This window comes from Rhododendron vialii, chromosome 2a (assembly GCF_030253575.1).
Source record: "Rhododendron vialii isolate Sample 1 chromosome 2a, ASM3025357v1".
Lineage (NCBI taxonomy): Eukaryota > Viridiplantae > Streptophyta > Magnoliopsida > Ericales > Ericaceae > Rhododendron > Rhododendron vialii.
Genome location: NC_080558.1, coordinates 45,746,349 through 45,771,540, shown reverse-complemented (window position 1 = coordinate 45,771,540; position 25,192 = coordinate 45,746,349). Strand labels below are relative to the sequence as shown.

The following is a 25,192-nucleotide window of genomic DNA, read 5'->3' as shown; positions in this document are numbered from 1 at the left end:
ATCTTTTGGCGAGAACCTTTGCGGTGAGAATCGCATCCAAGACTTTATCATAATAAAAAGGAACACCTTCTCACTCGTGCTGCTCTTTGTTCTCACCATATGTGCCTTAAAATCGTCAAAATGATTTGTTTCGGCCCAATTATGGAGTACAATTTACACTATAGTGCCAATGCAAGGGTTCAAAACTTCAAATCTCATCCACAAAAGCCTTTGTCCCTTGATGTTTTTTTTTGCAATAAGATTTTCAAATCATCAACGAAGTCTTACCCAAAAAAAGCAAAATCATCAACAAAGGGTGTGGTTTTTTTTTGGCCATATCAGCAATAAATGCGGAGTTGTTAGGCAAACTATCTATAACTACAAGTTATTTCCTTAAATGAAAAAAAATTAAAACGAATTTGATAAAAATTAAGGGAAAACAACTAGAAAGACCGTGCAGAAAATCCCAATGGGTTGCTTTGTAGTTAGGTCTGAAACTTAAGGCATGTTCGAAACCTTTTAGCCTCCAGGTTTCATCAAACCCATTTGGGACCACCGGTTCATTTGAAGTGTTTGCTCCAGCTTTAAGTGGGGCTTCCGTTAGTAGACGATGTATTTATAGTCTCTAAAAATTAATCGAAGTGCACATAAGCGAACTTGAACTCCCGATTATAAAATAAAATAATCGTGCAAAAAATTCACAAAAGAAGTAACCACTTAACCTCCGTATCCTTTTTGGGATGTGAGGCCAATTTATTGTCCATGGAAAATCCTTTACCCTGCGCTATAAATACACCATAGGGCAGACCAATACAGAGTCAGATCAGACACAGAGAAGAAAATTTCAGACCCCTTAATCCCCACAGCTCTTCTTGATTCCCATATCCTCTAAAAAAAAAAAAAAGTAGTCTCAGAAAATCCAACGCTTCTCATTTTCCATTTGGTTGCTCTGTTCTTCCCATAACCTCTGCTTTTCAACCTCCGCTTCTCATCTCCATACCAAACAATTCTCATCTCTCAACTCAATCCCTCCCCATTTCTTGATTCCTCCCACTTTTTCTTCTCTACTTCCTCTGATTTTCCACAAATTCCAACCTCTCTTCTTTCACTGTTCCACTGTTTGAAACCCAAGTCATTGCATTTTCCCTACTCCATTTTCCCTCTGTTTCCTCTGCTTTTCCCCTGTCTCTAAGTTTTCTGCACAATCAGATTCCTTCGAAATTTTCCAAGAAAACCGCAAGAATGCAAGAAAACGCCATTCCATTCACATTCAACAGCAATACCCACATCCAACATTCGCTATCGGACCTCATATTATCCGGCGGCACCAACGCGTTGGACTCGATCTTCTCTCATTTTCCTCAATCGATCCCCGCCACCAATCAAATAACCAACCCATTAGTCTTGGGAACTTCAGTTTATCTCCAACAAAGAGACAGACTCCAAAAATTCTACGAACAGAACAGAACGAATTCCATAATTCCCCAAATTCCCATAACAAACCCAATTCAAAACCCTGTTTTCTACGCGAAGAAAAAGCAGTACATAGGAGTGAGACAGAGGCATTGGGGGAAATGGGTAGCTGAAATTAGACTCCCACAAAACAGAGTGAGAGTTTGGTTAGGAACTTATAATAATGCTGAGGCAGCAGCCTATGCTTACGATCGGGCCGCGTATAAATTACGTGGTGAGTATGCAAAATTGAATTTTCCCAATATAAAGGATCCGACGAAGTTGGGGTTTGGGGATTGTGCGAAATTGGATGAGTTGAATAGTGCTGTGGATGCGAAGATTCAGGCGATTTGTCTGAAGATAAAGAGAGAGAAAAGGAGGAAGAGTGGGAAGAAAAATGGGTGTTTGAATGGGAGGGAGAAAGGGGTGGAAGGTGATTCGGGTTGTTCGACGTCGTCTTTGGTGTCTGCGTCGGGAGGTGATGAGGGGTGCTGTTTATCAGAGGAGGGGATTTGTAAGGGAAGTAATTCACCGGAATTTTTTTCCGGCGAGGGTACAGCGGTAGTGCCGGGGTTGGAGATGGAGGATTGCTTGCTCGAACGGATGCCGTCGTTCGATCCGGAGTTTATTTGGGAAGTTCTTGCCTAAGTCACATAAAGCGCCTACCCAAGCGTAAAGACTTCTTTTCAAAACATTCTTTGTGATAAAAAGTTAAAAACGAGAGCAAAGAGCGAAAATGCTAAGCGATGATTGAGAAGAGCAAAGGATTCTGCTGAAGGATTATATGACCTAAGTCTTGCTTAATTAGAGGTGCATTTGAGATCAAATTTACCAGTAGGCAGGTATGCTACATTGTGAACAGTCCACAATTCTATTTTAACTATCACTTTTTTTTTGCACAACTATATCAACACTATCTATTTTACCTACCCATCAATTAAAATAAGAGTACTGTTTTTATTTATTTATTCAGGAAGTAGAAGGGTGATGAACAGTTGAGGGAGGGGGGGGACAATAAAATATAGAGTACCTTGTGAATAATGCTTAGGTAAAAGAAGCTAACAACCGTAGCAAAATGGATTTTGCCTTACTCTTTACCTAATCGCTGCAAACTAGTTTTCTCCCTTTGAATAGATAAAGTAGCTTGTTTGGGGGGTTTACCTATGCCAGTAAACTTGCTCTGAAAGGGAGTGAGAAAGCGATGATAAAGGTTGATACGGGTTGTTCGACATTGTCTTTGGCATTTCTGTCGAGTGGCAATGACGGTTCAAGTTCAACGGAGGAGGGGATTTGTAAAGGAGGGAACTCGCCGGAAGATTTTTACGGCAAGAGTATGACAATGGTATCGGAGTTGACGAAAGATAGCTTACTTGAGCGGATGCCATCGTTTGAGCCCAAGTTGATTTGGAAAGTTCTTGCTTAAAGTTTTGTTCGGAATTGTGTTCTAAAGTAATAGTGTACTTGGACATTTTGAACTAGATTTAGAGGAACATCTTTTTGTTAGAAAACCTTTGGGGCCGAAATTTCTCGGGTGCGTTATGGCAGCGAAGGCTTTTCGGAGCTATATTTATCAAGGGAAAAAACTACTATGACAAAGTTTTGAATTAACAAAGCTTTTTTTTTTTTTCATCACGTTTACTTTCTTCTGGATAAATCACTCCACAAATTCAGAAATAGTGGTGAAAATTTTACAAAAATTCGGTCATTCGTCAGACCAAAAAAGTGACACTGTCGTTTTTTCAACTCGACATTTTGATCCATCCACTCTTAAGCTTCCATAAAACATAGTTTCCAGATCTCATCACGAATGTCCCGACAGACTTCCCGCATCAGTAGGTTACAAGGCGTCAACAAAAGCCTGAATCTCAACCCGAACTAAACGAAGTGCCCGAATCTCACCCAAGACTTGGCTGTGGAAATTTGGCTCCAACAGTTAAAAAGATGCTCTAAATGTTCTCTTTTTCAAGTTTAAGAAGTACTAGAGATTTTTTAATTTTTTTTTCTGGTTTTTGTAATGAGAATTTATGTTGCCTTTAGCCCTTCCTTTTCGGTTGAATACACTAACGTTGTTTCCTCAATGTTTCATAGCACACAGGGAGATATGAGCCTTGTAATCACTACAGATGATTTTATCATTTTTTGACTGTCCAATTAGAAAAAGATGTTCAAGCAATGGTTTGTTTGTCCGTGTAAATGGTTGATACGAAAATTATCTGAGTTTTTAAATTTATAGCTAAGGACTAGTCAAATTGCCCGTAAGCTTGACCCGAACATCTGATTATCATTAGTTGAGCCTCTGCTTAAAGATGTGCATTGCTAGTGTTATTCTCTGCCTAACTTGCAGTATTGCTATTTGAACAATTCCAATGGTAATATGAATAATACAACGTGAATAATTTCATGTTTAGTAATGGAGGTAACGCATTTTATTGATTTTTTGTAAAACGGAATGACATAATCGTCGAATTTTTCATACTGTTCTCCTGGTAAATCAACGGAAGGATCTCCAATCCTCACTTTGGGTTTACTTCGATGATCAAAATTGTTTATTTTTGGAGCTCGTGAAGAATATTTATTGTATAAAACATCATGATGATTGGATACAAATATAAACCATCATTCTGAACTTGAGATAAATGGTTTCAATATCAAGTGTGACGATTTAGTTTCATTCAGATGAACATTTTTCCAAAACATATTAATCGAAACCCAATTGCCACATTTTGGTGTGATTGTTGTTCTTAGCGAGCTCTAAAAAATAAAGCGCTCCGGTAATTCAATGATTCCTCACTCCTACGATCATTTCAAGTAAGTAACCTTTTTACTATTTTCAGACATTGCTACGGCACCGCAATATCACTGATGAAATTTAAAAGAAAATAAGTACTATCATTTTGTATAAGAAACCAAAGAGCCACATCTATCAACCCTGAAATAGGGAATGAGAGGGGCTGTAGTGCACAAGTCACTTTACACCGTGTAGTGTGGCCGATTCGACTGTCCATCTTGATGCAGACGGCTTGGATTTAATCTGAGCTCCTACAAATCCTAGCCATCCATTGTTCGGATGAAAATTCGAGCCGTCCATTGCCGAGATGGGGCCGGATTGGGCGCGCTACACATGTAGTGCGGAAGTGCACTACAGCACCCCCGGTCCAAAATCGTGATCTCATTATAGTTAGCATTCCAGAAATGAAACTAGGCAGCGGTGGTTCTTAATTACTAACCTACCCAACGTACAGAAGGACACCAGGGATTGGAAATTGGGGGGGGGGGGGGGGGGTTTGTTGTGCACAAATGCACAGCATGCGTGTTGTGCACGATCCAAGCCGTCTCGGATCTCATCTCGGTATTTAGATATGGAGCAAACACTCAGCAATAGACATCTGAGAGCCCACACCAAAATTGCATATTCAATTCCCATTACCGCACCTCTTGGGGCTACAGAGGTTTATCTGGTCATTAACTTAAGAGATCTAATGTTAGTCGAGGCGGTGCGGAAGCAGACTTTGATGCCGGCTATACAAAAAACTGATCAACACTAGACAAACTACCCCCATCTTCCCAGACAACTAGCATAAGAAAGACAGGGAAGTTGGCAAAAACAAAATTCATAACGAAGCCAACAAAGCTGAAACCATAGGAACTGAGTAGAACTTCTCATTGTAAAATTGATCTGAAGTCAACACGTAGACATCATATCATTGTAAGATTGATACAAGTCAACATGCGGAGATGATATCGATAAGACTGCAATAGCAAGATGATGTTGCAGAAGCTTTTGAGAACATAAAATAATGACACGAGTGCAGATCAGTTGATTTGAAACGAATAAACCTGTTTAGGTTAAGAATACCAAGAAATGAAGGCATCAAACGTTTAGTTGATTCCGCACAATATTAAAGAACTCGAAAATGTGAGATCAACACTCTTAGTAATTCAGTTAATCAAAAACCACATCCAAAAGACTACAGAGTACTAGTTTTCCAGAGTACTTTCTTACTAATACCCTAGAATTAACAAAAAAGAAATTCAAATAAAATACTCACCAAGCAAAAAGGAAGGAAATAAGAAAATCCGGATCAAATCCGGATCACAGATATCCATAGCGGGGTGAGCCTTGTCCGATTAAGTTTGCTTTTTCTTTGCTTTCCACGTAAACTAGGAACCATATTATTGCTCTCAACAGTTTTTGTTCACCTCACAGCAAGTACTGTAAATGCTGTGTACCATTACTCTCATTTCCTGTATGACGGCTTCAATCAGCAGGAACCAAAGCAAATGCATCACCGCAGCCCATGTTTATGGTACCCTACAAGGAAAAGGATTTTAGAAGTAGAAAAGCCAAATATTTGAAAATCTAAAAACCCACAAAATTGTTGTTTCGACAGAAGCAAAAATAATTGTAAGAAAGAAACTAAATCCATTTAAAAAAAAAAGCCAATGGCTTACTAGTTTTGAGCAGCTGCTGCAACTGTATTCAGCTTGCTTTTGTGCTTTGCCAAAATTTCTTTCACAGCTTCATTAAAAGCCTCTCCTTCTTCGCCATCAAAAGAACCTGCTAACATATCATCATCGACATCATCACCCTGCTCATCAGAACTTGGGTTAACACATCTTATGTAAACCAGAGACAGACACCCCATCATGAACTTAGATTTGGGCAAATGTAACGACGGGAGATGACAATACTTCAAGAGCAATTCAGCTCTGCCACTATCCACCTCGGGCATCAATAGTTTTGCCCTTTCCAAGTCTCTCAGCTCAGAGATCTGGTTGCCAGAGACAACGATCTTCCCTTGGTTCTTGATATCAGAAATAGTGATGCTCCGAAGCATTTGATGTTTTTCAATCATATCCATCACAATATTAAGCCTCATACATGCATCATCAAAACATACTACTGCTATGTTAGTTGGGTGGAGCTGCACGTACTCGACCTCTTCCTCTTCTTCCTCCTCCTCTTCTTCTTCTTCTCCCTCTTCTTCTCCCTCATCTTTTTCATCTTTGGCCAGTGGTAGTTCCACTCTCCCGAGCCAAGATGCTTTTACAAAAATGAAACTTTTGACATTGGTATCGAAGTCGCATATTTTCCATTTGAGAATGGGCAACCATGAGGATTTCAAACCCACCTCTCCAAAAAAACGTTCCTCTAGATGCAAATACACAATGTCTTTTAGTCCAACTAGATAGTCGAAAACAGAAGTACTCCCCTTTTCTTGTTCTAACCATGTGGAAACATAGTGGGGTGACTTGACAGAGACATTGTTGATGTGAGAGATAAGGGAAGCAAAACGTTTGGATACTATCGAGCATCTGCAAATCCATTTAGCCTCCCATAACTTGTTCAATATTAAGAGGACAATGTCATCAGGGAGATGATCGAAGTTATTTTGCTGAGACTGCTTTAAAACTTCCATTTGCTGAAGTATCGTATGCAACACTTTAAAGTCACATTTGCTTGCTAAGGCCGCTATGAGAATGGAAAATGAAGCAAATATGAAAAGGTAAAGATACATAAAAAGGAGTTATAAGTAGGAACATTTTGCATGTCAAGATTAGAAAACCATTTATCCCTATAGTCTATAGGAATGTAGAAAGCTGACAGATCAAGAGGGTTACACGAAGGACTCACTTGGAACAGTTCAATCCAATAAATAATTCATACAAGTATAGTTTTTAACCAGGAACGTATTCTCTATGCCTCGAGATCCGACACACCTAAATAGTATAAGTCCAAAAAGTGTAGTTTTGATAACATATTCAGCAGACAGGCATAAAAAATGAACATAAGTCTACAAATCGTGCTAAAAGTTACCAAGATAAACACAACTAGCAAATTTAGAAGCCAATGAAACCAACCATGTTGCTATATCAAATGCTTCAATGTTTAAATAGGAATTCAAAATTGTTGCGAAGTTAGGGATAACTAGTTAGAAGCCTCAATGAACCACTTACGTTACGCTTGCAGTTATTCCTGTGGACATGGACAAGACTTGCAAGAGAGAAAAAACCAATAGATACTTAAATTTATGGTTGTAAAGTAACTTTTGTGCAAGTAACAATTGTTGCGAAACACAACTAAGAAAGCTTTGTTATGAGTATGACAATGGTAACTCCATTGAAAGTTAGGAAGGTTCCACTGACTCTACAAAACCCAATAATTGCAACTTCCTTTTGGCAATCAATAAAACTAGTGAACGCATACACATAAACTCACACATGCACAAAAGATACATCTCCTAGTGAACTCAATCAATAAAACTAACATTGTACACACCGACAATCTAATTTCAATACCTATTTGAACGGAAGAGCATGAACCAAGAGCTACTGTCGCAGTATAATGTAGCATGTAGAGGAGACTTGCAGTTGTTAAATTTATATTTAACTAAACATCCATACAGGTTTTAACAAAATGTGCTACTGAGATAGTAGTGTAATGAATATTCCTACAATTCTTGCTCATGTAAAAATAATACCAAACTTATGCTCAAGAATATAAAATAATCAAAAAGCATTCATAGCTAATAAGCTCCAAATGCAATGTAGACAGAAACTCCAATTAAAGACCAGATCATCAAGTGCATATTAACACAATTGAAAATATGATCTCAAAAAAAAAAAAAAAGATGATATGTTATCTTCTTCCAATCCTGTCAATTGCTAAGATATTCATTGCCCAATATCCAAAGTGATTCGCTAAATGAACATGTGAATTTACGAAATAATGAATTCAGAGCTGCATACATGTATGGGAGACAAAAAGAGGGAGAATGGTATCGACCTTTTAGCCTAATCCATAATTTGTTAGTTAAAATGAAATACCCTATTCTAGAAACAAGTCTTTGATTTAAGATATTGAAAAACCATGATCCGAGACAAACCAAGTACCATTCTAAGAAATTGAATGTTAAGAGCACTATATAAAGGAAGCCTATTTACCTATCTAATGGCTTCGGACAACGATATTCAAGGCACACTCAGTAAGAATCACCACAGGAAAGCTATCAGTTCAGAAAACTTGTCTGTAAAGATCAAGACACCAATGTAAAATCACATAAACGAAGAGATTAGGATATGGATTTCACTGAAATGAGTTCAAGATCAAAGGATGGGAGAAGAGGAGGCGAGGTGGAATGGGGGCAGTTGATATCTAGGGTTCCCCAAAAGGATGCATTTATAGAACATAGAAACAAAAGAACTAATACCATATAGGTCTACAAAAGTTCATCCCAGGCCCAACCCAAAAATAAGTGGGCAAAATAGTCCACCTAGGCCCATCCGACGAAGCTATGAACCATTCTACAAAGCAAACCAAAAAGAATCAAACCCAAATGGGGGGACTTTGAGGGGCCAAACGTCGATGGCAACCACTACTATTAAGAGCATGTGGTTGCTTATGCAAGAGATAGCCATGAGAAATACAAAATCTAAGCTCGTGTGATCAGTCAAGTATGAAAGGAAAATAGAAGAAAACCAAATCGAGAATGCAATCTAGGAAGCGACAGTGAAGTAGCAAGGCAACACTCAACCATGACCATGAAATGGAGAAATAGACAGCACTGTAGGGGCTGCTGATGGACGCCTGGAAGTGCAAGTATTTCTATCCTTAGACTGTTTTTCATTCTTCTAAGGTTTATATTTTCCATTGGTTTTGCATTAACAGGTGAATTTGGGTTGGATGAAATAAAATGGCAACTCTTGTGATAATTGACAGCTCAAAAGAGAAAATCTAGAGGATAGTTGTTTGGAGGATGTTTTAGCACTTATAGATGGCCCAAAAGGGGGGAGAAAGGACCAAAGATCAAGACCAATTGAAATGAGCCAGCATTGCCTTGCACTGGCAAATAGTATTTCGCTTTATGAGTGGCCTAGCATAATTAAGCACTTAATTAGAGTTTTTGTGTTTTTATTGCATATCACCTCTACGGATACCTTTCCTTCTCCGGTTAGCTTTTACGGTTTCCTACTGCAAATACATGTAAAGACTTCTTTTTTTAGGGATCTTTTCCTCTACTTTCTCTTCTTCCATAGGTTGCAAATCCAATGGTTCTTTAGTAGTAATCATCGATTCAATGATCTCAATTAATGTGCTTTATTTTCATTGACTATTTTGGAATCATTTATTGTTTATGATTTTTATGGTAAGTTAATTTTCGTTAAGCAACCAAAAAATGAGAGGTCATGGGGAGAGCCATGGAACCACAAACACAGAGGAAAACCCACAAAAACAACCAACACAACCAGACTCCTAGACCAAGCTTACGAGGACAGAAAGGCAGAAGAAAATAGAACCAAAACCACCGACAACACTAAGAATAAGAACACAATACCAGAGAAGACTCCTATTCCGCATTGTTGCATAAGCTCCTAGGCATGCCCCAGGTTTCCCCAATTCTCTTATTCAGTTCAAAGCGGGCCACCTTCCTCCAATAGGCCGTACAAAATCGTATATCCTACTCAATCTTCCTCATACACAGAAGCAGAAACTGATCCCCCCTTACCGTGTTCAATGGCCCAATCCACGAATGTCCTAGGAATCTACTGATCCCATACTTGTTTAGCATGTGCTCACACTGGAGAATAGTAATGGAATTCAGAGAAAAGAGGGTTATGAGTCTCAGCCCCTGCGCACACAGAAAACACTCGTTCTCAAAGTCCCCCACGGCAAGCCATTCACAGTATAAATGCTCACCTAGGGATATTACAAGGGAACCACACCAGTTTTCCTAAGGAACCTCAGCTTGTACTTTCCTATTAGTAATCCAAGCAGAGGAAGTAGTGGACTCCGCAGTAGTGGTAAGCGTCCATCTCAGTTCATCAACGGGTCCTAATTAGGATTGAAGTCTGCATGGGTTAATCTATTAATGTCTTGTGTCACAGAGTTCCTTTTAACTTGGACATCTCCAGCAGCCATTACTTATTACAGAGCCGACTTGGGCCATCAAGGATTTGTCAAGATCGTTCAAGACTTGTATACATGAGGAACATCATAAAGGGTAAATAGGAATCGAACTAAAAGATTCCGATGTGCTTGTACTAAGTCAGCAAAAGATAATTGTTTGGACGAGCTAAAGAGAGCAAGTCAATCAACTTTGCATGTTATCCAAATCCGGCCCGCAATGCGTATATGGGCCAAGTCTGGCCGTCTGGGACCACTACAGCTATATACTACCAAGTACCAACCATTGCACACCCAACATAATGCAATCATTTTGCAAGACCATTGGGCAATTAATTCATAGCATTTGATTAAGTTATTCCCAATTGTGGCGGATTAAATTAAATGCCTGACTCTATTTGGAAGAACATATCTTCACAATCATTAACCTGTTAAATGAACAGCATATCAAGGTTGTTAATAAATGTTGACCCTAATGACCGAGTGTTAAGCATTGTATGGAGTCCCGTCTTAACATAATAAATTGCTGCTGATATAATAATGTTTCACGTAGTCTAAAAAAAGCAGTAACAAATCAGCAAACTTCACCACAAACATATGCAGTAATGGCCCCTTTTAGCAATCTGCAAAGATACTAGTACTGATTCCTTCCTCACAACAATTCAAATTACCGCTGAAATATACCAGCCTTTTTGTAGCTCTTTCAAATTGCCTAGACATAAGGGAATATAGGGACATCGCAGAAATTTTCCCAGACATGACTTCCATCACTTCTGCAAATTAATTTCCTACAGTACTGAATGAAACAAAAAAAAAAAAAAAGAAGGAATTTTGACCGTGTTCATAGAGAAGAAAAAATGAAAGAAAAGCAAAATTAAGGCAGTAAAAGAATGAAAGGCTTCAAGTACCTGGCACTCGCCTACAAAATAAGAACATGACTACACGAAGATTTACATGAAGACATACAAGGGTAAGTCATTCATTATGCAATGAGAGAGAGAGAGAGAGAGAGAGAGAGAGAGAGAGAGAGAGAGAGAGAGAGAGAGAGAGAGAGAAACCTTCAATGATGGAGAAAATGCAGGAGTGATGACTTGTTTGTGACACGCCATTGGCTTCAACCATTGTCAGACATAGGAAATCTATCGTCTTCAGACATTGTGGCATTTCCCCAACTTTTGGCCATTGACACCTACAGAAATCTGATTCAGAAACTTTGGTTAAGCAATATATAGAAAGGGCTTATTTTTGTTTTACGCATGGGTTTCCATTGCAACAAAAACTAATATCACGAAACCTCTAGGAAAGCTGAAAACCAACTCTGCAACAAGGCAGAGCCAAGAAACAAAGCAAAACCGAAGGAGACCAAGCCCAAAGAACCTGAGAAAACTAGGACAGAATAACAGCTCCTCTGAACTCATACCGTATCCCTTCCATATATGCTGTGAAGAATGTTTACAGAGATGGTCTGAGATAAATAGGTAAGCCAGCTTTCCTGAGTTCACATCGATCATTTTCCCATCATCACAAAAATTGTAGCCACATCTCGTGGCATATGAAGAATGGTATTTCTCCAAATAACCATGTTGACTATCTCGCTTCTTCCTTGTGTTATTATTTCAAAATAACTAAGCATTTTCGACCATCTCTCTCTCTCAAGTGGGAGCAATTATAAACCAAATTCGTTGGAATCTGTAAACCACATCCTCAACTGTGTAATCTTTGGATTCCTTCTATAAGATCGCCCACCAAGAAATTCTAAACCTAACGGACTTGAAAATGTCCTCCCGTTTTGGTTCCTTGCTTCGAAAATCCAGCCATTTCTGATCTTCCAGGTTTCCTTCCACACTTTGGACTTCCTATTTTTGAGAGGATTCTATTTCATACACCCACTTGGCACCTATAATTCTCCTCCACAAACCTCTCTTTTATTTCCCAACCTCCACTCATCATTTATCACTCTCATACTTTAAACACCCAACACTGACTTAAGATGTAACTTTTTCACCTCATTTGTGATTTTCTACTCTGTTATAAGATGTAACGTTTTCACCTAATTTGTCGCCCAAGAGAAATCTACTTTGAAAAACATCAATCTCCTCAGGTGCAGTTTTCAGAATCTTGTATAACACTGACTTTAAGTAATGTAAATATTCCCGCAACCTTCGTTTAACTGATGCTAACATAGATCTATACTTATGCAAGCCTCGTCTCCATTTTGATTTCTTACTCCCAATGGTATTTCAAGATAACAAAGAGGTAGGAAATGTGCTTTACATCTCAAGACACTGGAAAAATCCTTGACCATGTCTTCGTCTAAACCGACATTACCGACCAGACTTTCCTGAAAAATAATTTTCAAACCTTTTACATCCTCAAAACCTGAGTAATCTTTTGATATTTCTCCCTTCATCACCATCAGCTTCAGAAAAAAGAATTGTATCCTCCACAAATGAAGATGTGACAAATTGTTGGCCAATCCTTACTCCTTTAATCATGTCCAATTGCACTGCTTTCAGGAAGAGGAAATTTCATGCCTCAGTGCCATAATGAACAAAAAAGGAGAGACGGGATCACCTTGTCTCAATCTTTTTTTACCATAAAACTCATTGGTTGGTGATTCGTCTACTAGGACAAAGAAACTCTAGCAAACACAATCAATTATCCAATGTATCCACTTCTCTGGAAAACCAACCTCCTTCATTTTGCTAAACAAAAGATTCCCCATAATATTATCATGAACCTTCTCAAAAAAATCTACTAGGAAGATGAATTTAGTACCTACTCTTTACGCATGAAGTAATAATCTTGCTTTTGTGTGAACATCGACATGCTTCAATCGTATTAGAATGTGGTTCGATTGAAGAAATTTTAAGTTATACGAAATAATAAAAATACACAAATCATGCGAAGTTATTTATGTCTTCCATTGGTGTTAAGTTTCCATGATGGGAAGGAGACTTATGGTGGACCTATTTGCATAGAAATCATCCCCTCATAAGTTATTTATGCCGAGCACGTTACTAATAAAGAGGGGCTTCACATTCTAAAAAATCGAATTGGCTGAATATACAAAAAAAGAAATAGCACTCTCTAGGGACTTCTTGATCTCTTCAAGCTTGAACAAGATGAATCGCACTCCACATATGTACAAATATCTTCTCATGTGATAATCCTCTTATGGGATCCTCATGTAACGTAACATAGGGCTCACCACGGTCTTACTTAATGATCCGAGCCGTTCATTTTATAAGTCTAGATGTGGTTATCATTCATGCAAAAAGTCAGGTTCATCGGACATCCAGGAGCTTGATCGAATCGTATTGGTCATAAGAGAAATGGACAAACAGCGACAGACACTGACCATCCATTTCTCTTGTGACAATTATGTTTTGGCCAAGTGTATATTGATGTCCAACCAATCTGATTTTTTACATTGCTGATGAACAACTGGTGTTGTATAAAATAAATGACTCAGATCGTCAAGCGGTATTTGGTGGGTCCTATTTTGTGTCACATAAGGATCAAATAAGAGAACCTCTAATGAGAGGATCTTGTCTAGTCAACCCAATTCGAAAATGCATGATCAAGCTAATAGACAAGTTTATAAAAATTTAACTCAAAGTCTAATAAATTCATTAAAATTAAAATCCATATAAAGTGGGGCCGGGCCAGTTTGGAACCAAAAACATGCTAAATTCGCAGACCGACCTGTGGTACACGGTTCTCTCATTAAGATTGATTTGGGCCTGATTCGCGATTCAACAGTTCTTTTTTCCTCACCCCACATACTGTAAATACTGTGTAACATTACTCGAATTAACCGTGGGACAGCTTAAATCAGCAGAAACCAAAGGAAATGCATCATTGCAGGCTTGCAGCCCATGTCTATGGTACCCTACAAGGAAAAGAAGTAGCGTAAGTATGAAATCCAATGTTTGAAAATCTTAGAAAAACCGCAAAAGTATTCATCGGGCGAAGCAAAAACAATTCCAGGATGCAAAGAAACTAAAATGTCATAATCAGTCACTCCAAAGCTGAATGCACTGAAAACAAAGTAAAATGGCTACTGGTTTTGAGCAGCAGCTGCAACCTCATCCACCTCTTTGGTTACCCGTGTTGTACTCATCTTGTTTTTGTGCTTGGCCAAAATTTCTTTCACAGCTTCATTATAAACCCCTCCTTCATCGTCCTCAAAAGAGCCCGCTAACATATCATCATCATCATCACCCTCATTATCACAACTTGGATTAACACATCTTATGTAAACCAAAGTCGGTCTAACCATCATGCACTTAGATTTGGGCAAATGCAATGACGGTACATGACAACACTTGAAGAGGCCCCTATCCACTTTGGGCATTGACAGTTTTGCCCTTTCCAAGTTTCTCAGCTCAGCTATCTGGTAGCCAGACACAACGATCTTCCCTTGGTTCTTGATATCAGAAATAGTGATGCTCCGAAGCATTGGATGTTTTCCAATCATATCTAACACTTTATTAAGCTTCGTACATGCATCATAAAAACATCTGAATGCTATGTTAACTCGGTAGTGTTCCTCATACTGTCTTATATTTATGTCATTTTGCATTTCCTCTCCATCCTCTTCCTCTTCCTCATCTTCTTCCCCATCTTGTTCTTCATCTTGGGCCAGTGGTAGTTCCACTCTGAGGAGGCAAGAAACCATGAGAAATGTAAAACTTCTGACATTAGTATTGAAGTTGAATTTCCATTTGAGAAGGGGTGACCGTGAGCATTTCCAATCCACCTCGCAGAAAAAATATTCCTCTATATGCAAATACATAAGGTCCTTCAGTCCAACTAGGTACTCTAAAATAGAAGAAGTCACTTCTTTTTGTTTGGACCATGTGGATCTATAGCGGGCCGGTTTGACAGAGACGTTGTTGATGTGAGGGACAAGGGAAGAAAAACGCTTGGATACCATCGAGCATCTGCAAAGCCATTTAGCCTCCCATAACTTGTTAAATATTAAGAGGACAATGTCGTCAGGAAGATGATCAAAGTTATTTTTCCGTGGATGCTTTAATATGTCCATTGTTCAACTATCCTTCAACACTTTTCAGTCACATCTACGCGCTAAGGCCCCTAAGAAGATGAAAAACGAAGCAAGCAAGAAAAGACAAAGATAAGAGAGGAGATATTAAAGAAGCATTTTTAAAATAGAAAACCAGTTATCTCCACAAGAATGTAGAAAGCTGTAAGATCCAGAAGCATACACAAAGGACTCGCTTGGAACAGTTCAATCCAATAAGGCAATATGTTAATACATACGATTGTAGTTTTGACAAGGAATGTATTCCTCGTGCCTCAAGAGCTCCCACACATCTACAAAAATCTAAAAAAGTGGAACTTTGATAACATATTCAGCAAACAGGGATACCAAGAACTACGCAACTAACAATTTTAGAAGTGTTAGAGAATCCAACTCAAAGCCAGTTGGCAGCAGTGGAGAGGCCATCTAGAAGGTTATAATTAATCTACATGCAAACCTCATTTGGTATTTTATAACCTTCTAGCCCAATTAAAGACTTGTTTCTAGAATCTAGTAAGAATTTAAGCTGCAATAACGGCAAACCTCATTTGGTATTTTATTTGAAGCACTACTTATCATGCATACTATCCACTGTTCTCTTCCTCTTATCTTGTTATTGTTATGATGGTTACATATGGTGCCTAGTTTTGTGTCTCCAAATAAAATTTAGCTAATCTTGTGCAATGGGCATGAGGCACACATGCAAAGTCCACAAGAGGTATTTGAGAGTCACCCACTTGTTGCGAGTGTGAATGCATCTTAAACATATTTGATTGCTCCTCAACGTTTGCATTGTGACTTAGTTATTGTACTTGATCCATTGACCTAATATTTTGATTTAGAGTATTCTTTTATTGTTTTGAATCAGTTCACATAGTCTGAATATTAAGTATGAATCATAGTTTAAATATTTCTTAATCTCTTTCATATATTTCATGTTATAGATACTAGAACAAATATCCAACAACATAGGCCATCTCTGTCAACATAACAGGCTCATTCTATACCATCAATAGGATCAAATTATTAAAAATACAATCTTAATTCAGAGACATGCCTGACACTCTTTCTATAACGTGTCCGACACTTCTTTGGTGCCTATGAGTTAAGAAATAAATATGTGATGACACCTCTTCAACACTTGCTAACTGACATGTTATTACCAAAGATTTCGGAATTTGACATTTCACGATGATATGCAAAGTAGAAAAAATAGTAATTCTTTATGGCTAATCATACTTGAATTGGACAGGAAAATTTTAAGATTTCTTGAAGATTCCTAATTGTGCCATGTCTTATTTTTTAAGGATCTCTTCCATGATAATTTGTTGTATCTAAGTATTATATAATTTGGAACGTATGTTTATGGTATATTGTTATCTATAATCCAACAAGTCCCCAACATGTCTGTGTCCTACATTGTAGAGAAATGATGTATCTGTGTGTTTGTGTCCAGTGTCTGCATTTGTGGTTCTTATGTTGAAAGAAAGGTTTGATTATGATTTGCCCTTTGGTAAAGAATGAACTTGGTTCTATGAAGCACCGACACTCCAAAAGGGCACCGTATCCATGTATTGGACACGGGGACACGACTTGGGGACACGGGGACATGTATTGGACACGCTGCATGGCGTGTCCAATAACTTTTATTATTTTTTGATAGGAGACACGCAGGGGACACGGTGGGGGCATGGCTAGGGACACGCTGGGGACGAAGCTGAGGACACGGTTGGGGGTCAAAATGTAATATTTACTTTTTTGGGGGTTAACATGTATTCAAAAAAAATTGGAGTCAACTGTAATTATGCCTTTGAAAAAAAATTATACAATTAGTGAAATTATTCATAAACAATGATGGTTCATAAAAAAAAAATTATGAATGATAATATATTTTATTTATACACGTGGCATGTCCCCCGGCGTGTCCGTATCCCCATTTTTTTAGAATTGCCATGTCCCGTGTCCGTGTCCGTGTCCGTGTCCGTCTCCGTATCCGTATCCGTATGTGTGTCCGTGCTACATAGACTTGGTTTTTCATTGGTCAATATCACCTTGCATTGCAGTTGGTTACTTATCGATAATCACAACTTAATAATACGTCATTGGACTATGAAACTAGGGTGTGACATAACGAAAATTCCATACAGGTTGTAACAAAAATGTACAGTACAAAGACAGTTATGTACCGAATCTACTTTCGATGCTCGCTCATATAAACACATTACTGAACTTAAGCTTAAAAACCCATGAAAAAGAACATCAGTCAGCGGATATAAACTCCGCAATGGAGAAATTCCAATTAGAGACCCAATCATTTAGTGCATATTCGTAAATATCAAAGCATGATCTCGACCAAAATGTATTTTACCTTTTTCGAATCCTATCTATTGCCAATATATCCACAGCTGAATATCCAAAGTGAATCACATAATGATCATAAGAATTTAAGAAACAATAAATCCAGAGTCGCATAAACGTGTGAGAGACAAAACAAGGGGAGAAGGATTTTGACCTTCTAGCCCAATCTAGAATTTGTTAGTTGACATGAAATACCTAGTTCTAGAAACAAGTATTTAAGTAAAGAGATTGCAAAACAATGATTGGTAACAAACCAAATACACAGAGAAATGAATATCAAGAGCATTATAAAATGGAAACACATCTACCTATGTAATGGCTTTAGACAACAACATTCAAGAAACCCTTCGGAAGAATTACCAGAGGAAACCCAGCAGTTCTGAGGACTCGACTGCAAAGTCAAGTCGCCAATGTACAATCTCGTTAACAAAGAGATCAAGATGTGGATCTCACTGAAATGGTTCAAGATCAAAAGATGGGAGAAGAGGAGGCACCGGTGGAAGGGGGGCGGTCGATATCTAGGGTTTGGAAAAAGGATGCATTTATAGAACATAAACACAAAATAATGTATCCCTGCCGAGTAGGTCTCCAAAACTTTATCCTAGGCCCATCCCAAAAGAAGTGGGCAAAAGAGTTCACCTAGGCCCATCTAATAGAGCTATGAATCATTCCAAGGACAAATATATCAAATCCTGCCCAAAAAGAAGTAGGCAAAAGAGTTCACCAAGGCCCATTTAATAGAGCTATGAACCATTCCAAAGACAAATATATCAAATCCTGATGGGTGGGCTTCGAGGGGCCAGATGCGGATGTCAACCACTACTAATAAGAGCACACGGGTGCTTATGCCAGAGTAAGCCACAAGAAATAGAAAATCTAAGACCACGTGAAGAATATGAGGATACAAAAAATTAGTATCATACTAAAATCGAAGCAAACCATAACAAGACTGCAAAATAGGAAGCGAGAGTGAAAAGGCAAAGCAACCACCCAACCATGAACAAGACATGGCATAATAGACGGTTACAAAAATTTACGCTAGTAACGTGTTCCCCATGAATCAAAAAGGGCAACTTATGAATGCCTAGAAGTGCATATTGTGTTTTTTTTTTCTTAGGCTATTTTTATTTCTTCGATATGTATTTTCTCCATCTGATATTGGTTTTGTGTATCTGCATTGTATGAGTAAATCGGAAATTCTTGTGATAAGTGGCACCTCAAGATAAAATTTAAAGCACAAATTGTTTGGAGGATGTTTCAACACTCATATTGCCCAAAAGAGGGAGAAAATACCAAAGATCGAGACCAATTGAAATGGGCCAGCATTGCCTAGCACTGGCAACTAATAATTCACATATTGAGTGCTTCAGAACCTGTTTTAGGGCAATAGCACTTAGATATGAGTTTTAATGGATTTATCATCCATCACCTCTATATATAGCTAAAAGCATTTCTTTCCTTCTTCCATTTAAGAGTTTCCTACTACAAATACATGTAAAGACCTCTATAGGGATCTTTTCCTCTTTTTTTCCATCTTTTCAATGGGTTGTTGATTCGATGGATCTTTTGTAGTGATAGTTGATACAATAACCTAACGTCAAGATTGTAGGATTAATGCGTAGAATATGATGTTTATATTTATTTTCATAGGCTATGTTAGATTCCTTTACTGTTTATGTTTATTCCATTAAATATTGATTGTGTGCTAGCATCTGAATTTGCATGCAGGTTTTAATTGGCATTGAATGAAATATTCCCTAAAAGACAATAAAATGATAACCATCAACTCAAATATTCCCTCTCATCGATACTTATACTTGTCGGGTGTTGGTCAGAATATGTTGCTTGGTCTCAACCATTAGTAAAAGAACCTCGAAGAATACCCTGAAGTATGTTGAATTCTCCAATTGAAACTTAGAAGAGCTCTATAATAAGTTAATGCAGCATTAGACCTTTTAATTTGCAAGAAAAATATGATACATATTACTTTATTTTTTGGAATATTATGGAACTACCCACTGTCCACTTGCAGGAGCCCAATTAAAGCTGAGACAAAGCCCAGTATGGACTGCCCCAAAATAGTTGATAGTGAGTGAAGGGATTCACCAAGATAGTCTTGCTCGCTCCTGAGGGAAAGGGCAGTGCGCCTGATGCTAAAAATGTGTTTACAATTTTTGAATCAAAGTGAAATGCCTTGTTCATTAGTACTTCTAACTCTTCATATACCTTTCTGATCTTATCCAGATTCCGACATCATTCGGTCAATATGGAATCCGATATTTTACTTTTCTTTTGGTATTTTCTACAACAAGGGCCTAAATTGCTTTTCAACTCGGAAGACAGAGATCAAAAGAAAGGAGGTTGCCTCGGCCACCAGGCTAAACCCTTGAGATTATTAATTACAGCACTATTGTAGGTATGTTTCCCTTTTCATCGAAGAGATTCGGAGATACTATGAGTTTAAGATTTACCTCATGTCAATACTCTTAGAATTTTTTTCAGATCTGCAGTCAATACTCTTGGAATTGCTAATATATATGGACTTGAAGTTCAAATCAAACACGCTTCAAAAGCAGTTTTCAAATTTTATCCTATGAATTTGGTTAATGGTTTGTATACATTGGCAACATTATCATGGGTTTATAGGAATCAAACTAAAAGTTTTGATTCGAGTGTGTTAGTGCTTGGTCACCAACAAATATCTTTTGGGAGAGCTAAAGAGAGCAAGTCAATCAACTTTGCATACTACTCAAATCCTGCCTACTATGCCTCCATATATTTTCGATTATATGGGCAAGCCCGGGACCCCAACAGATATCCATAGAATAGCAGCATCAGCCTTTTAAGTAGTCCTATGTTCACATTGCCTAGACCTAAGGGAAAAGAGGGATGTCGCAAAAATTTCATATGAATTCCATCGCTTTTGTAGAAATATCGACTTCCGTGCCAAACGTTAAAAAAATTGAAACTCGGCAGTTTTCAACCCTGCTTATGGGTAGAGAAAAACTAAAGAACCATTGAGGCAGTAAAAGTATGAAAAGCTTTATAATTGCCCAGCACTCGCCGAGTTGCAAAGTGTATTATTTTAGAGGACTTTCTGACGCACAAGAGCCTCGGTAACATGACTGCATAAATAAGGAGAACATACTACTGGAAGAGTTACATAGAGTGCTAAAAGGAGAAGTCCTTGATCATCACGGATAGATTATAGGGACCCAGCAAAAAAAATCTAAAGGCATGCGATTAGAGAGAGAGAGAGAGAGACCTTCAATGGGGGAGAAAATGTAGGAGTAATGATTTGTTTGACAACCACATTCTTTGCCTTCAACCATCATCAAGCATAAGGTAATCTATCCTCTTCAAAAATGAGGAGTTACCCCAACTTCTGCCCATGACACCTAGAGAAATCTGATTTAGAAACTCAATCTGCAATATGTAGAAAGGGTTTATGTTTGTTCTAGGTAAGGTTTTCATTGCAGCAAACACCAGAAAATGGGAAACCCCAAGAAAAACTGCAAAACCAACTCCGCAACAAGGCAGAGCAAAGAAACAAGACAATTGTGACATGGTGCCAGGAGGAAATTCTTTTTCTAATATGAGGTTTATCAACAGGTTGGGTACCAACCCTTTTCTATTAAGTACCAGGATTTTATCTCAAAGGTATAGAGAGTAGACACTCAACCACATTGCTTATATGGAAACAAAAACTATCAATTGTTATTTATCGCCATCTATTTATCCATGGAATATACAGACCATATGCATACAATATGACTCACAGGTATACTACAAGCTTACAATTTGCTGCGGCAGACTATCTAGTCTTATCTATTCAGGCGATTCGATATACTGGGGCAGAGCAGCCATAAAACAAACTAATACATTGGAAACACACTGAATGGAAATCAGGCAAACACATGATTTTTAATGTGGGGGAACCAAATCACATGTATTCATATGTTAACAACAAAATCTCATCATTAAAAATTACTCCCTCCATCCCATTTTCAATGTCCATTATTTCTTTTGTCTCTTTTGTGTCTATTGCCTATTTCTTTCAATGGATAATATTTTTCATGATTTCGACAACTTTGTATTATAGAACAAATTAAACTCTATCAAGAGACAAAAACAATGAAAATGGGACGGAGAGAGTAATAACCTAGACATGTATGCCAAAAAGTAACAAAAATGAATATCGTGAAGTACATTTCCAGCTTCCAAACAACGAAAAAGACCAAATGAGTGGTGTACGTTTCCTCAAGGGCAATGTACTGCAAGAATTTTGACTTGGGCTTGTGATGTGGGGGCCATTATTCATAACTTTCATAAAAATTAAACCAATAATGTAGTAAACTAATGGGATATTTGAGAGGTGTGCAGGGTCCGGCCCCCGGGCACCCTCTTGCACCCCCTTAGGATGGCCCTGGAGATCGGTGTTGAGTTTGTAGAAGCCTAAGTAGTACAGTTTTTTTAACATTCTTTCGGGGGTCAATATGTTATTTTGTAGCCTTTTGGGTTAAAACATATTTAAACCTATACAAATACATATATCGACTGATTAATAAATTAAAACCATAATCAGCTAACAATTAGCAACAGCTCTCTCTCTCTCTCTCTCTCTCTCTCTCTCTCTCTCTCTCTCTCAGAATATATATCGTATACTGGTATATGTATATATGTGTAGTATACTGGTATATTTTGTAAGTATCAATTTAATGGATGTCTCGTGTTGTTTGAATGGTATTGGTACTCAACGATTTCATTTTGTTCACATTTTGCAATTTAAACTTGGAAAAAAATTGAAAAAAAATAGTATATAAAGAAATAAATATACACGTGGCGTGTCCCCCGCCGTGTCCGTATCCCCATTTTTTTAGAATTCCCGTGTCTATATCCGCGTCCGCGTCCGCGTCCGTGCTACATAGGTAGTACGGGACTCAAGACCTTGTCGGTCTATTTGTTTGATTAGATTTGAGTATCGGATTAGACTATAAAGCTAGCGGTCAGCATATCTGAGGTATGTCGGTGTTGAGTTTGTGGAAGCCTAATTAGTACTGGACTCAAGACCTCGTGAATCAATCGTTTGATGAGATATGAGCATCAATTTGGACAATATCTACAACAGGCTTTATAGATGGTGTATGTAACTCGTAGGCTACATATTGTTGGCTTCTGTAGGAATCGTCTTCTAACTTGTTTACCTGGTGTGAGTCGTGGACAAAGTAATCTTTGTTCAACTATGTCTCTCTCTGTCACTTCATTATCCATTGCCGTATCGTGTGTATATGGTCCGTTGGCCCCATAGGTCAGTGCCCCAGGGGCGCCGAATAATTTTTACTTAACATAAGGGCCTCAATTTTTCAAATTGCCAAATGTGATTCATCTACAAAAAAAATGTAAGTCCCTACATCACCTTGACAAACAGAAACTATGAACCAATTGCTACATAACCAAATGGTTTAAACATACATACACATTTGCCAAAGATGGATACCCCGGTTTTCGCCATTTCAAAGATTGGTGATCAAATGAGTTCAATTTCGAGAATCAGAAAAGATAACTCAACATGCCATACAAAATAGAAGAAGAAAATTTTAATCACAACCAAAAGCACAAAAACAGGTAGGCATTGGGGTATGATACATACACGTATACGTACAGAAAACCCAATACTTATATACGTCTGCTGTGTGTGCAAAAGACATACTCCGTATATACTTACAGTCGCCTGGGAGTTTCTTTGTAGAGTTAGCAGGGAAACAATGGAAGCGAAGGGTTAAACCACTGGAACGGATTTTCTTTGAGGTTAAATTATGGAGAAAATTACAGAAATGGTCCTTGAAGTTTCCGACTTTATTCCAATTTCGGCACCAGAAATTTCAACTTAAACACATTTGTCGCTCAATTCTCCAATTGTGTCCAATCAGGACAAGTGACGGGCAATAATTTTACTATAAAATTGGTTTGCATTTATGTACTTAACACTTGTAGAATTAGGCAAAAGAAATTATGAGAAAATCTATCAGCTTTTCCTTGAACCTCCTCCATCCAATCCTCCAATATGAGATCTCTTCGTAGCTATCACGGAGCCAGTGGCGGATCCACAGATTTGACATAGTGGGGGCACCAATTTTTTTTGTAACCGTAATACGAGTTATAGTTAAACATATTTACTCCAAAATAATTTTAGTATTCAAGATAAATTAATAATTTTAAAGTATATATGTATTTTAATAATTAGCTACTTGGGCAAACTTGCGCACCTTAACTAAATGCATCAAAACAACATTATCGCATGGTCATTATTTATATTTCTATTACTAACTCTACTATTACAATTTTGGGGACAAAAAGTATACAAATGTAATGTGGGGTAGACTCAAACCCATGAATAATATAAAAAACAAGATACGCACTACCATTTTTCTACTGCCTTTTGAGGGGAAAAAAAAAGAGAAGTGCTAGGAATAAAAAAAAATTGACAAAGAAAATATCCTTAAAGTGTACATAAATGGACTTTAAGAGTATTTTTTTTACCCATTTTTTTTGCACCTAGTATTTCTTTAAAAAAAAAACACACACACACTTTCAGAAGCCTTTTGGGAAAAAGGCAAAAAAAAAACTACAAGAGAGCATGGGTTAGTCTCGAACTCACCACCTCTTGTTTAGAAAGAAAGCACTTTATCACTGCACCAACAAACAACTACTTACGTGCATTCAACATAAATTAATACCGAAAAAAAAAATAAAAATTTAAAGGACGTGGGGGCACGTGACCCCACGTGCCCTATGATGAGTCCGCCCCTACACGGAGCGAAACTAAACACCAGCAATATCAGTTGGGATGACGAGGCGTTCCACGATTCCTCCTCATTTTTGTAGGTGAAAGAGTTAACATTTGAACTTTATTTATCGGTTTATTTATTGTTAATTTAGTTAATATCTTGCAATATGATTTTATCGCCTCTCTTGATGTCGCTAGATGACCGCGTCAAAAATAGTGGTCACTACTAGAATATATATTTATAAAATCTTGGAGTTCACTACTACTCCATAGAATAGTGGTCAAGACCGAGTGTCGATCCTCATGGACAGTATGACTAAGTTATGCTAAATTCGATTAACTTCTAGATTAATTCGGAAAAATGAAGATTGATTGATTGGATTATTTTGAAGAGCTTATTAAATTAAAGAGCAATTTAATTAAAAGATTGAGAAATGATGGAGGAAAATATCTAAGGTTTCGAATCCATCCTGATCGCGTAACAACAATATGCATAGGTTAGGTTTATTTATTCGAATCAAAATGGATTATCGCTAGGGCTTGCAAACACTTTCGATAATTGTCAAGAAAGTAATCAGGTTGTTAAAAGGCATAGAGTATCCCATAGCACGGACCATCTCTCAGTAGCACGGTCTGACCACCTAACGTCACGATCCGTCTT

At 37.9% G+C, this 25,192-nt stretch overlaps 2 protein-coding genes across 11 annotated transcripts; one reads left to right on the top strand and one right to left on the bottom strand.

Annotated features, from left to right (window-relative positions):
- Nucleotides 1-795: 795 nt before the first annotated feature.
- On the top strand, nt 796-2,197 carry LOC131316607 (ethylene-responsive transcription factor ERF061-like). Its single transcript, XM_058346039.1, has one exon. It carries the CDS (start codon nt 1,222-1,224, stop codon nt 2,077-2,079), a length of 858 nt encoding a protein of 285 aa, XP_058202022.1. The 5' UTR covers nt 796-1,221; the 3' UTR covers nt 2,080-2,197.
- Nucleotides 2,198-5,350: 3,153 nt separating this feature from the next.
- LOC131316606 (uncharacterized) lies at nt 5,351-23,530 on the bottom strand. 10 transcript variants are annotated; one of them, XM_058346032.1, is made up of 6 exons: nt 23,470-23,530; nt 18,053-21,142; nt 14,045-14,231; nt 11,395-11,535; nt 5,884-6,904; nt 5,351-5,743 (listed from the first exon to the last, which is right to left on the bottom strand). In XM_058346032.1, coding segments are annotated over exons 3-6 (1,263 nt in total). In that variant the 5' UTR covers nt 14,145-14,231; nt 18,053-21,142; nt 23,470-23,530; the 3' UTR covers nt 5,351-5,742. The 10 variants fall into 10 exon arrangements, 7 of the variants coding, with proteins under 7 accessions (XP_058202015.1, XP_058202016.1, XP_058202018.1 ...); XR_009197196.1 differs by lacking the exons at nt 5,351-5,743; nt 18,053-21,142 and adding exons at nt 10,925-11,132; nt 14,404-15,439 and having other exon boundaries at nt 6,767-6,904; nt 23,470-23,489; XR_009197194.1 differs by lacking the exons at nt 5,351-5,743; nt 23,470-23,530 and adding exons at nt 10,925-11,132; nt 14,404-15,439 and having other exon boundaries at nt 6,767-6,904; nt 21,010-22,218.
- Nucleotides 23,531-25,192: the final 1,662 nt, after the last annotated feature.